The 14773-nt window shown below is 49.2% G+C and overlaps 1 protein-coding gene across 3 annotated transcripts in view; it reads right to left on the bottom strand.

The window, feature by feature from the left end:
* LOC141116940 (Fc receptor-like protein 2) overlaps positions 1-14773 on the bottom strand; it is a 48294-nt gene that overhangs the window by 16728 nt on the left and 16793 nt on the right. For 2 of the 3 annotated variants that reach the window (XM_073609453.1, XM_073609452.1), the window contains exons 3-5: positions 3795-3821; positions 1367-1642; positions 804-1109 (exon numbers count right to left, since the gene is read on the bottom strand). In XM_073609453.1, the coding sequence (XP_073465554.1) occupies positions 804-1109; positions 1367-1642; positions 3795-3821 (609 nt within the window). The remainder of the gene's footprint in view (positions 1-803; positions 1110-1366; positions 1643-3794; positions 3822-14773) is intronic. The other variant, XM_073609454.1, reaches the window with a different exon arrangement.

Genomic DNA, 14773 nt, shown 5'->3' with positions numbered 1-14773 from the left:
GTCTCTGCCACTTCTGGTTAGTATGCAGCATCAGCTTTAGACATACTCTGTTGTACGTGGTATGTGAGTATATAATCAAAATTATTGATTAATAAGGAAGTTATGATATTTTCGGACTATTAACATATATTAACTTTTATTATTATATAGTACCCCACGCTCTCCTGAGGAAGTGACACAATGCGAAACACATTGGGACCTTTAGGACCTTTTTGTAAACTTTAAAGATGCAGAACCTCCTACCATTGAGGATTGTCATGCCTGCTATGTGACTTAACTACTGTATGTGAAAGTGACTTGATGCATTGACATATGGAGGTCTGGTCTATTAGTAGGGAGATACAGAGGTTGTGTTTGTGGCTCAGCTTAGGAAATTGTAAATACATACTTAGTTGCTTGGTTTTATTTAAATTTAATCTTTTGTACACAATTAATGTAATTATTTTTAAGACTTAAGTTGTGGCTTCATTCCTGAGAATTATGGCACAGTAGAAAATCCATTTTTTTTTTGTCTATTTGATATTTAAAATTTTTCCCAAACAAAAACCAGGTTCACAGCTAGAATTCCATTCATCTGAGAAAAGTTTTCCATCCTGCTCCTTCAAATTTTCTCATTACTGTGATCAAAAATGAACATCAATGTGACTCAACTAAGCACTGGAAAATTTTAGAACGTGCCGAAAATAAAAGTCCTTTATTGAAATTCTGCTGTTGTATGGCCAGCCTAATGATCTACTTTATATTGGCTAGACTACTCAAACAAGACAAACAGACTTTATCGGTCTTCATGAATGTGGTCTCACCAAGTGGATGGCTTTCCAAGATTTGGCTGATCTGAAATGTTTCCACAATATAGAAAGGCTTATTGTCTGCTAAGTTGTTGCTGACCTTACAATTATAAGTTCCTGCATGATGACTTTGGAGGGATTTAATGTATAGAACTTTGCCACTGTCTCGCAGTTGGTAGAATTCAGAGTTCTTTTCTACCACAGTCTCATTGTGCAACCATAGGAATACGGGGGACATTCCTTTCTTTATGGAGCAATTCAATGTCAAAGATTCTCCATATACAAAATCCTTATTGTCTTTATCCACGGTGATAGTTATATCTGTAAAAAAAGAAACAAGATTAAATATTTTAATAAAAAAAAGACACAAAATTGATATCTTGGTTGTAGAACGACATCTGATATGTTTTAATTTGCAGGACATTTTATACTTTTTAGAGCTGTTAAATTTGGTTGTTTTTGCATCATTCCAACAGTGAGTGAATATATTTATTTTGGCTTCCTGGCTAAATTACATCATACACAATGTGAAACAATGAGGTGAAGATAACACAATAGACAGTAGAGCTTGCACTCACTTTGTATGAGGATGTAGATGTTGGTGCTGTTTTTTCTAACATTCCCATCCTGGGATTGCACAGAACACTGGTAGCTTCCTGTGTTCTCTTCTTTGGCTTTATCAATCACATAAATGTTCTTTATAGCAGCACTCTGAATAATTTGAGAGTCTTTATAAAAGAAATATTTAAGGCCGGTCTTTTCTTTAGGATCGGTCACACACTCCAATGTCACCTGCTCGCCTTCTTTCACAAGGCATGATGGACCAACTCTGATTTTTGGTGTTGTGAACAACTCTAGAACACATTTCAACAATGAAATAAGTAAAAAATAAACTTATATGACAATATGACGTTCTTACACCACCATATGGGCCTTCAAACTTCTTATCTATCTGGAGTCTATAGGGACTGTATAATAAAAAAAACAAAACCAAAAGTGAAAGCTACTAATTACACTACTTGGTCTATAATGATCTATAAATGATCAAACTATTAATTAACCAATTATTACTACAATAGCCATGTACCCGTTTTATAATCATTTAATGTGCAAAATATATACATAAAAAATATCCTGGTATAAAAAAAAAACACTATAAAATCACACCCACCGCATCTCCCACAGAGACCTCTTTTATATATTTAAATGGGCTATTATTCCCAGGATGATTTTGTTCAGAGAGGGAAAGAGCCTAAAGGACTAAGAAAGAAAAAAGCAGCCCACATAAAAAAAAAAATGTACATGCATTCTGATGCAGATCATAAATGTACATGTAGGACTATTTAATGTTATAGACAAATAAAGAACCACAAAAGACATGACCTATAATATTAAACAACATTCCAAAACTTGTTTCAAAAACTTGTATTCAGTTGCAATAAGGCTAATGACTTGTCTTTGAACCAACCATGCCAGAGTCCATTAGGATCTATTATATGAGTCTTCTGGCCCATGACTCACGGATGAGGAAGAAATCCATATTACCCAATGTCTACAACATTTTACAACTAAGCATTCCAGGTTTTGAGTATATACTTTGTATGGAGAGCTGGATTTGTATGGGAGAGCTGGTCTACTCTATAATGGGACTGACCTGTTTCCACTATAGGACTTTGTGGCTTTTATATAGGTGACAAGTCTACATGGGATGTGACCAAACCTTTCTTAGGTGTTGTGGACCTACATTGTATTATTTGCCCAATACTATTGGGGACTTTCAGCTGGTCACCTTCTTGGAATATAAGCTACTACAGGGTCTTCAAATTTTTCAGAATGAGGGACACATCATATACTTCACAATTAATCACAGGCCAAAAAAAATCCATTGTTAGAAACAAACCAATCAAATTTAAATAAATGAATCCTTTTTTTGTAATCAACATGATATGGCTTAGAACAAAATAGAAGAATTTCAGTAAACAAAGCCAAGAAATTAAAAAAAAAAACATTATATGGGAGAGCCCACTTACATCGCATTCTAATCAGAGCCTGGGAAGGACGGAGCCCCAACCCTCTGTCCAGATCTTACTGTAGACCTAAAGGTTGAATAATAAAGGACCTAGCAGTAATTCAGGACTCCACCCGGGAGAAAGAAGATACCCTGCCAGGAGGCCAGGGTGTGGGCCAGAGCAGCAGGGAGCTGCAAGAGAGAAATCTGAGAGGGAGGTGCAGAGTTGCACATAAGCATAGTGGTGCTGAGAAATGGTCTGGAATGACCAGACCAAAGGACTAAGCTTGAGGCCTGAGCAGCTGTGCTGAGAGGAAGCCTGGAGGCTTGATGTCAGTACTGTTAAGGCAACCCAAACTTAGGGAAAAACATTCTGTATGGGAAGTAAATGGACCAACAGAGAAACAAAGGCAAGGGTTGGAGACCAAGGGGAATGAAGAAGAGGTGGCCACCTTGAGTGTTTTAGCAGGAGGGTGCACAACAAGGGCAAGGCCTGAAACCTATGCTGCTGCATAGGGATGAGCTTGAATTTGGTATTTGAATTTGAAAGAAAGCTGGCAGCCAGTGACAGACCAATCAGCTGTATGCAAGAGATTCCCTACCCTAAAGCTGCATGTACATAAAACGGCAGGGATGCTCATGACATTATGTGTCCATGTTAGGCCAATTATGATATGATCATCATTCGTATCCCTGCCCTTTTGTGTAGATGTAGCTGCAGGGTGGCAAATCCCCTGCAAGCATCTAATTTTCCTGGCACTGACAGTCTCTTTCTGGGTTTGGCCAAACGTAAGACCAAACCCAAGCCTGACCCAAGCTCATCCTTAGTAGTTCACAGATCATGGGGAGACACTTTAGTCATTTTGCTTTGGGTAGCAAAGGACACTGTCCTGGCACTGGATGAAGGAGATTATAAGATGCTGGCTGACAGTAAACCCATTGCTTTGAGCACAAAGCCACTTTAAAATGTAATTCCAAGGTCAGTATCTCAGGATCACCTTGGATCTGAATGTGTAATGTGTTGCCAGGGCCAGATTAAGAGAATCATGGTCCTGGTGCTGAGGATTTTGGTGGGCCTTTTTATGGAAACAAAATGAAATGAAAACAATTTTTCGCTAAAACGAATTAAATCTACTCTCACCAGTAATACCAGCCGTGCAGCCTCTGAGCAGCAGCAACACCACCAATACTACCTGCTATGCGGTCTCTCACCTGCAGCAACATAGGGAGACCACATTTCCAAACTGTCATTCAGAGACAACCCCCTCTTCCCAAAAAAAGATGAGGGTGGGGGATGTAGTCTCGGGGTTGGCGGGGAAATCGGCGGTGGAGGTGATTTGTCAGGCAAATGGCTGGTGTTAGTACTTAAAATCAATCATCCTGACACCATGCTTGATATGGTGTCAGGATGATCAAATTTCATTATTTCAGTTACTACATTGTAATATATAGTGAAATAGTTCAACTCACCATCGTGCAGAATCAGTGGGACCTGAGCTTGTCACTTGCTACCAGATGCAGCATGTCACTTGCCACCCATAGCCTGCCACCAGATGTAGCGTATAACTTTCCACAGTTGCCTGCCGCTAGATACAGCATGTCACTTGCCACCAGCAGCCAACCACCATATACAGTGTGCCACTTGCCACCAGATACAGTGTGCCACTTGCTACCCACAGCCTGCCACAGATACAGTGTGCCACTTGCCACCAGCAGCCTGTCACCAGATACAGTGTGCCACTTGCCAACCACAGCCTACCACTAGATACAGTGTGCCACTTACCACCAGCAGCCTTCCACCAGATAGTGTGCCACTTGTCACCTGCAGCCTGTCACCAGATACAGTGTGTCACTTGTCACCTGCAGCCTGTCACCAGATACAGCATGTCACTTGTCACCAGCAGCCTGTCATCAGATACAGCGTGTCACTTGTCACCTGCAGCCTGTCACCAGATACAGTGTGCCACTTGTCACCTTCAGCCGGTCACCAGATACAGTGTGCCACTTGTCACCTGCAGCCTGTCACCAGATACAGTGTGCCACTTGTCACCTGCAGCCTGTCACCAGATACAGTGTGTCACTTGTCACCTGCAGCCTGTCACCAGATACAGTGTGCCATTTGTCACCTTCAGCCTGTCATCAAATACAGTGTGTCACTTGTCACCTGCAGCCTGTCACCAGATACAGTGTGCCATTTGTCACCTGCAGCCTGTCACCAGATACAGCGTGTCACTTGTCACCTGCAGCCTGTCATCAGATGCAGCGTGTCACTTGTCACCTGCAGCCTGTCACCAGATACAGTGTGCCACTTGCCAACCACAGCCTACCACTAGATACAGTGTGTCACTTACCACCAGCAGCCTTCCACCAGATAGTGTGCCACTTGTCACCTGCAGCCTGTCACCAGATACAGTGTGCCACTTGTCACCTGCAGCCTGTCATCAAATACAGCGTGTCACTTGTCACCTGCAGCCTGTCACCAGATACAGTGTGCCATTTGTCACCTGCAGCCTGTCACCAGATACAGCGTGTCACTTGTCACCTGCAGCCTGTCACCAGATACAGTGTGTCACTTACCACCAGCAGCCTTCCACCAGATAGTGTGCCACTTGTCACCTGCAGCCTGTCACCAGATACAGTGTGCCACTTGTCACCTGCAGCCTGTCACCAGATACAGTGTGCCACTTGTCACCTGCAGCCTGTCACCAGATACAGTGTGCCACTTGTCACCTGCAGCCTGTCACCAGATACAGAGTGCCACTTGTCACCTTCAGCCGGTCACCAGATACAGTGTGCCACTTGCCACTGACAGCCTGTCACCAGATACAGCGTGTCACTTGTCACCTGCAGCCTGTCATCAGATGCAGCGTGTCACTTGTCACCTGCAGCCGGTCACCAGATACAGCGTGTCACTTGTCACCTGCAGCCTGTCACCAGATACAGCGTGTCACTTGTCACCTGCAGCCTGTCACCAGATACAGTGTGTCATTTGTCACCTTCAGCCGGTCACCAGATACAGTGTGCCACTTGCCACTGACAGCCTGTCACCAGATACAGTGTGTCACTTGTCACCTGCAGCCTGTCACCAGATACAGTGTGCCACTTGTCACCTTCAGCCTGTCATCAAATACAGCGTGTCACTTGTCACCTGCAGCCTGTCACCAGATACAGTGTGCCATTTGTCACCTGCAGCCTGTCACCAGATACAGCGTGTCACTTGTCACCTGCAGCCTGTCACCAGATACAGTGTGCCACTTGCCAACCACAGCCTACCACTAGATACAGTGTGTCACTTACCACCAGCAGCCTTCCACCAGATAGTGTGCCACTTGTCACCTGCAGCCTGTCACCAGATACAGTGTGCCACTTGCCAACCACAGCCTACCACTAGATACAGTGTGTCACTTACCACCAGCAGCCTTCCACCAGATAGTGTGTCACTTGTCACCTGCAGCCGGTCACCAGATACAGCGTGTCACTTGTCACCTGCAGCCTGTCACCAGATACAGTGTGCCATTTGTCACCTTCAGCCGGTCACCAGATACAGTGTGCCACTTGCCACTGACAGCCTGTCACCAGATACAGTGTGTCACTTGTCACCTGCAGCCTGTCACCAGATACAGTGTGCCACTTGTCACCTTCAGCCTGTCATCAAATACAGCGTGTCACTTGTCACCTGCAGACTGTCACCAGATACAGTGTGCCATTTGTCACCTGCAGCCTGTCACCAGATACAGCGTGTCACTTGTCACCTGCAGCCTGTCACCAGATACAGCGTGTCACTTGCCACCAGCAGCCTGTCACCAGATACAGTGTGCCACTTGCCAACCACAGCCTACCACTAGATACAGTGTGTCACTTACCACCAGCAGCCTTCCACCAGATAGTGTGCCACTTGTCACCTGCAGCCTGTCATCAAATACAGCGTGTCACTTGTCACCTGCAGCCTGTCACCAGATACAGTGTGCCATTTGTCACCTGCAGCCTGTCACCAGATACAGTGTGCCATTTGTCACCTGCAGCCTGTCACCAGATACAGTGTGCCACTTGCCAACCACAGCCTACCACTAGATACAGTGTGTCACTTACCACCAGCAGCCTTCCACCAGATAGTGTGCCACTTGTCACCTGCAGCCTGTCATCAAATAAAGCGTGTCACTTGTCACCTGCAGCCTGTCACCAGATACAGTGTGTCACTTGTCACCTGCAGCCTGTCACCAGATACAGCGTGTCACTTGTCACCTGCAGCCTGTCACCAGATACAGTGTGTCATTTGTCACCTTCAGCCGGTCACCAGATACAGTGTGCCACTTGCCACTGACAGCCTGTCACCAGATACAGTGTGTCACTTGTCACCTGCAGCCTGTCACCAGATACAGTGTGCCACTTGTCACCTTCAGCCTGTCATCAAATACAGCGTGTCACTTGTCACCTGCAGCCTGTCACCAGATACAGTGTGCCATTTGTCACCTGCAGCCTGTCACCAGATACAGCGTGTCACTTGTCACCTGCAGCCTGTCACCAGATACAGTGTGCCACTTGCCAACCACAGCCTACCACTAGATACAGTGTGTCACTTACCACCAGCAGCCTTCCACCAGATAGTGTGCCACTTGTCACCTGCAGCCTGTCACCAGATACAGTGTGCCACTTGTCACCTTCAGCCTGTCATCAAATACAGCGTGTCACTTGTCACCTGCAGCCTGTCACCAGATACAGTGTGCCATTTGTCACCTGCAGCCTGTCACCAGATACAGCGTGTCACTTGTCACCTGCAGCCTGTCACCAGATACAGTGTGCCACTTGCCAACCACAGCCTACCACTAGATACAGTGTGTCACTTACCACCAGCAGCCTTCCACCAGATAGTGTGCCACTTGTCACCTGCAGCCTGTCACCAGATACAGTGTGCCACTTGTCACCTTCAGCCTGTCATCAAATACAGCGTGTCACTTGTCACCTGCAGCCTGTCACCAGATACAGTGTGCCATTTGTCACCTGCAGCCTGTCACCAGATACAGCGTGTCACTTGTCACCTGCAGCCTGTCACCAGATACAGTGTGCCACTTGCCAACCACAGCCTACCACTAGATACAGTGTGTCACTTACCACCAGCAGCCTTCCACCAGATAGTGTGCCACTTGTCACCTGCAGCCTGTCACCAGATACAGCGTGTCACTTGTCACCTGCAGCCTGTCATCAGATGCAGCGTGTCACTTGTCACCTGCAGCCGGTCACCAGATACAGCGTGTCACTTGTCACCTGCAGCCTGTCACCAGATACAGCGTGTCACTTGTCACCTGCAGCCTGTCACCAGATACAGTGTGCCACTTGCCAACCACAGCCTACCACTAGATACAGTGTGTCACTTACCACCAGCAGCCTTCCACCAGATAGTGTGCCACTTGTCACCTGCAGCCTGTCATCAAATACAGCGTGTCACTTGTCACCTGCAGCCTGTCACCAGATACAGTGTGCCATTTGTCACCTGCAGCCTGTCACCAGATACAGTGTGCCATTTGTCACCTGCAGCCTGTCACCAGATACAGCGTGTCACTTGTCACCTGCACAGCCTGTCACCAGATACAGTGTGCCACTTGCCAACCACAGCCTACCACTAGATACAGTGTGTCACTTACCACCAGCAGCCTTCCACCAGATAGTGTGCCACTTGTCACCTGCAGCCTGTCACCAGATACAGTGTGCCACTTGTCACCTGCAGCCTGTCACCAGATACAGCGTGTCACTTGTCACCTGCAGCCGGTCACCAGATACAGCGTGTCACTTGTCACCTGCAGCCTGTCACCAGATACAGCGTGTCACTTGTCACCTGCAGCCTGTCACCAGATACAGTGTGTCACTTGCCACTGACAGCCTGTCACCAGATACAGCGTGTCACTTGTCACCTGCAGCCTGTCACCAGATACAGCGTGTCACTTGTCACCTGCAGCCTGTCACCAGATACAGTGTGCCACTTGCCAACCACAGCCTACCACTAGATACAGTGTGTCACTTACCACCAGCAGCCTTCCACCAGATAGTGTGCCACTTGTCACCTGCAGCCTGTCACCAGATACAGTGTGCCACTTGTCACCTGCAGCCTGTCACCAGATACAGCGTGTCACTTGTCACCTGCAGCCGGTCACCAGATACAGCGTGTCACTTGTTACCTGCAGCCTGTCACCAGATACAGCGTGTCACTTGTCACCTGCAGCCTGTCACCAGATACAGTGTGTCACTTGTCACCTGCAGCCTGTCACCAGATACAGCGTGTCACTTGTCACCTGCAGCCGGTCACCAGATACAGTGTGCCACTTGCCAACCACAGCCTACCACTAGATACAGTGTGTCACTTACCACCAGCAGCCTTCCACCAGATAGTGTGTCACTTGTCACCTGCAGCCGGTCACCAGATACAGCGTGTCACTTGTCACCTGCAGCCTGTCACCAGATACAGTGTGCCATTTGTCAGCTTCAGCCGGTCACCAGATACAGTGTGCCACTTGCCACTGACAGCCTGTCACCAGATACAGTGTGTCACTTGTCACCTGCAGCCTGTCACCAGATACAGTGTGCCACTTGTCACCTTCAGCCTGTCATCAAATACAGCGTGTCACTTGTCACCTGCAGACTGTCACCAGATACAGTGTGCCATTTGTCACCTGCAGCCTGTCACCAGATACAGCGTGTCACTTGTCACCTGCAGCCTGTCACCAGATACAGCGTGTCACTTGCCACCAGCAGCCTGTCACCAGATACAGTGTGCCACTTGCCAACCACAGCCTACCACTAGATACAGTGTGTCACTTACCACCAGCAGCCTTCCACCAGATAGTGTGCCACTTGTCACCTGCAGCCTGTCATCAAATACAGCGTGTCACTTGTCACCTGCAGCCTGTCACCAGATACAGTGTGCCATTTGTCACCTGCAGCCTGTCACCAGATACAGTGTGCCATTTGTCACCTGCAGCCTGTCACCAGATACAGTGTGCCACTTGCCAACCACAGCCTACCACTAGATACAGTGTGTCACTTACCACCAGCAGCCTTCCACCAGATAGTGTGCCACTTGTCACCTGCAGCCTGTCATCAAATAAAGCGTGTCACTTGTCACCTGCAGCCTGTCACCAGATACAGTGTGTCACTTGTCACCTGCAGCCTGTCACCAGATACAGCGTGTCACTTGTCACCTGCAGCCTGTCACCAGATACAGTGTGTCATTTGTCACCTTCAGCCGGTCACCAGATACAGTGTGCCACTTGCCACTGACAGCCTGTCACCAGATACAGTGTGTCACTTGTCACCTGCAGCCTGTCACCAGATACAGTGTGCCACTTGTCACCTTCAGCCTGTCATCAAATACAGCGTGTCACTTGTCACCTGCAGCCTGTCACCAGATACAGTGTGCCATTTGTCACCTGCAGCCTGTCACCAGATACAGCGTGTCACTTGTCACCTGCAGCCTGTCACCAGATACAGTGTGCCACTTGCCAACCACAGCCTACCACTAGATACAGTGTGTCACTTACCACCAGCAGCCTTCCACCAGATAGTGTGCCACTTGTCACCTGCAGCCTGTCACCAGATACAGTGTGCCACTTGTCACCTTCAGCCTGTCATCAAATACAGCGTGTCACTTGTCACCTGCAGCCTGTCACCAGATACAGTGTGCCATTTGTCACCTGCAGCCTGTCACCAGATACAGCGTGTCACTTGTCACCTGCAGCCTGTCACCAGATACAGTGTGCCACTTGCCAACCACAGCCTACCACTAGATACAGTGTGTCACTTACCACCAGCAGCCTTCCACCAGATAGTGTGCCACTTGTCACCTGCAGCCTGTCACCAGATACAGTGTGCCACTTGTCACCTTCAGCCTGTCATCAAATACAGCGTGTCACTTGTCACCTGCAGCCTGTCACCAGATACAGTGTGCCATTTGTCACCTGCAGCCTGTCACCAGATACAGCGTGTCACTTGTCACCTGCAGCCTGTCACCAGATACAGTGTGCCACTTGCCAACCACAGCCTACCACTAGATACAGTGTGTCACTTACCACCAGCAGCCTTCCACCAGATAGTGTGCCACTTGTCACCTGCAGCCTGTCACCAGATACAGCGTGTCACTTGTCACCTGCAGCCTGTCATCAGATGCAGCGTGTCACTTGTCACCTGCAGCCGGTCACCAGATACAGCGTGTCACTTGTCACCTGCAGCCTGTCACCAGATACAGCGTGTCACTTGTCACCTGCAGCCTGTCACCAGATACAGTGTGCCACTTGCCAACCACAGCCTACCACTAGATACAGTGTGTCACTTACCACCAGCAGCCTTCCACCAGATAGTGTGCCACTTGTCACCTGCAGCCTGTCATCAAATACAGCGTGTCACTTGTCACCTGCAGCCTGTCACCAGATACAGTGTGCCATTTGTCACCTGCAGCCTGTCACCAGATACAGTGTGCCATTTGTCACCTGCAGCCTGTCACCAGATACAGCGTGTCACTTGTCACCTGCACAGCCTGTCACCAGATACAGTGTGCCACTTGCCAACCACAGCCTACCACTAGATACAGTGTGTCACTTACCACCAGCAGCCTTCCACCAGATAGTGTGCCACTTGTCACCTGCAGCCTGTCACCAGATACAGTGTGCCACTTGTCACCTGCAGCCTGTCACCAGATACAGCGTGTCACTTGTCACCTGCAGCCGGTCACCAGATACAGCGTGTCACTTGTCACCTGCAGCCTGTCACCAGATACAGCGTGTCACTTGTCACCTGCAGCCTGTCACCAGATACAGTGTGTCACTTGCCACTGACAGCCTGTCACCAGATACAGCGTGTCACTTGTCACCTGCAGCCTGTCACCAGATACAGCGTGTCACTTGTCACCTGCAGCCTGTCACCAGATACAGTGTGCCACTTGCCAACCACAGCCTACCACTAGATACAGTGTGTCACTTACCACCAGCAGCCTTCCACCAGATAGTGTGCCACTTGTCACCTGCAGCCTGTCACCAGATACAGTGTGCCACTTGTCACCTGCAGCCTGTCACCAGATACAGCGTGTCACTTGTCACCTGCAGCCGGTCACCAGATACAGCGTGTCACTTGTTACCTGCAGCCTGTCACCAGATACAGCGTGTCACTTGTCACCTGCAGCCTGTCACCAGATACAGTGTGTCACTTGTCACCTGCAGCCTGTCACCAGATACAGCGTGTCACTTGTCACCTGCAGCCGGTCACCAGATACAGTGTGCCACTTGCCAACCACAGCCTACCACTAGATACAGTGTGTCACTTACCACCAGCAGCCTTCCACCAGATAGTGTGTCACTTGTCACCTGCAGCCGGTCACCAGATACAGCGTGTCACTTGTCACCTGCAGCCTGTCACCAGATACAGTGTGCCATTTGTCAGCTTCAGCCGGTCACCAGATACAGTGTGCCACTTGCCACTGACAGCCTGTCACCAGATACAGTGTGTCACTTGTCACCTGCAGCCTGTCACCAGATACAGTGTGCCACTTGTCACCTTCAGCCTGTCATCAAATACAGCGTGTCACTTGTCACCTGCAGACTGTCACCAGATACAGTGTGCCATTTGTCACCTGCAGCCTGTCACCAGATACAGCGTGTCACTTGTCACCTGCAGCCTGTCACCAGATACAGCGTGTCACTTGCCACCAGCAGCCTGTCACCAGATACAGTGTGCCACTTGCCAACCACAGCCTACCACTAGATACAGTGTGTCACTTACCACCAGCAGCCTTCCACCAGATAGTGTGCCACTTGTCACCTGCAGCCTGTCATCAAATACAGCGTGTCACTTGTCACCTGCAGCCTGTCACCAGATACAGTGTGCCATTTGTCACCTGCAGCCTGTCACCAGATACAGTGTGCCATTTGTCACCTGCAGCCTGTCACCAGATACAGTGTGCCACTTGCCAACCACAGCCTACCACTAGATACAGTGTGTCACTTACCACCAGCAGCCTTCCACCAGATAGTGTGCCACTTGTCACCTGCAGCCTGTCATCAAATACAGCGTGTCACTTGTCACCTGCAGCCTGTCACCAGATACAGTGTGTCACTTGTCACCTGCAGCCTGTCACCAGATACAGCGTGTCACTTGTCACCTGCAGCCTGTCACCAGATACAGTGTGTCATTTGTCACCTTCAGCCGGTCACCAGATACAGTGTGCCACTTGCCACTGACAGCCTGTCACCAGATACAGTGTGTCACTTGTCACCTGCAGCCTGTCACCAGATACAGTGTGCCACTTGTCACCTTCAGCCTGTCATCAAATACAGCGTGTCACTTGTCACCTGCAGCCTGTCACCAGATACAGTGTGCCATTTGTCACCTGCAGCCTGTCACCAGATACAGCGTGTCACTTGTCACCTGCAGCCTGTCACCAGATACAGTGTGCCACTTGCCAACCACAGCCTACCACTAGATACAGTGTGTCACTTACCACCAGCAGCCTTCCACCAGATAGTGTGCCACTTGTCACCTGCAGCCTGTCACCAGATACAGTGTGCCACTTGTCACCTTCAGCCTGTCATCAAATACAGCGTGTCACTTGTCACCTGCAGCCTGTCACCAGATACAGTGTGCCATTTGTCACCTGCAGCCTGTCACCAGATACAGCGTGTCACTTGTCACCTGCAGCCTGTCACCAGATACAGTGTGCCACTTGCCAACCACAGCCTACCACTAGATACAGTGTGTCACTTACCACCAGCAGCCTTCCACCAGATAGTGTGCCACTTGTCACCTGCAGCCTGTCACCAGATACAGTGTGCCACTTGTCACCTTCAGCCTGTCATCAAATACAGCGTGTCACTTGTCACCTGCAGCCTGTCACCAGATACAGTGTGCCATTTGTCACCTGCAGCCTGTCACCAGATACAGCGTGTCACTTGTCACCTGCAGCCTGTCACCAGATACAGTGTGCCACTTGCCAACCACAGCCTACCACTAGATACAGTGTGTCACTTACCACCAGCAGCCTTCCACCAGATAGTGTGCCACTTGTCACCTGCAGCCTGTCACCAGATACAGCGTGTCACTTGTCACCTGCAGCCTGTCATCAGATGCAGCGTGTCACTTGTCACCTGCAGCCGGTCACCAGATACAGCGTGTCACTTGTCACCTGCAGCCTGTCACCAGATACAGCGTGTCACTTGTCACCTGCAGCCTGTCACCAGATACAGTGTGCCACTTGCCAACCACAGCCTACCACTAGATACAGTGTGTCACTTACCACCAGCAGCCTTCCACCAGATAGTGTGCCACTTGTCACCTGCAGCCTGTCATCAAATACAGCGTGTCACTTGTCACCTGCAGCCTGTCACCAGATACAGTGTGCCATTTGTCACCTGCAGCCTGTCACCAGATACAGTGTGCCATTTATCACCTGCAGCCTGTCACCAGATACAGCGTGTCACTTGTCACCTGCAGCCTGTCACCAGATACAGTGTGCCACTTGCCAACCACAGCCTACCACTAGATACAGTGTGTCACTTACCACCAGCAGCCTTCCACCAGATAGTGTGCCACTTGTCACCTGCAGCCTGTCACCAGATACAGTGTGCCACTTGTCAGCTGCAGCCTGTCACCAGATACAGCGTGTCACTTGTCACCTGCAGCCGGTCACCAGATACAGCGTGTCACTTGTCACCTGCAGCCTGTCACCAGATACAGCGTGTCACTTGTCACCTGCAGCCTGTCACCAGATACAGTGTGTCACTTGCCACTGACAGCCTGTCACCAGATACAGCGTGTCACTTGTCACCTGCAGCCTGTCACCAGATACAGCGTGTCACTTGTCACCTGCAGCCTGTCACCAGATACAGTGTGCCACTTGCCAACCACAGCCTACCACTAGATACAGTGTGTCACTTACCACCAGCAGCCTTCCACCAGATAGTGTGCCACTTGTCACCTGCAGCCTGTCACCAGATACAGTGTG

Source organism: Aquarana catesbeiana, linkage group LG13 (genome assembly GCF_042186555.1).
Source record: "Aquarana catesbeiana isolate 2022-GZ linkage group LG13, ASM4218655v1, whole genome shotgun sequence".
In the NCBI taxonomy this organism is placed as follows: Eukaryota; Metazoa; Chordata; class Amphibia; order Anura; family Ranidae; genus Aquarana; species Aquarana catesbeiana.
This window is presented reverse-complemented; position numbering and strand designations above follow the sequence as displayed.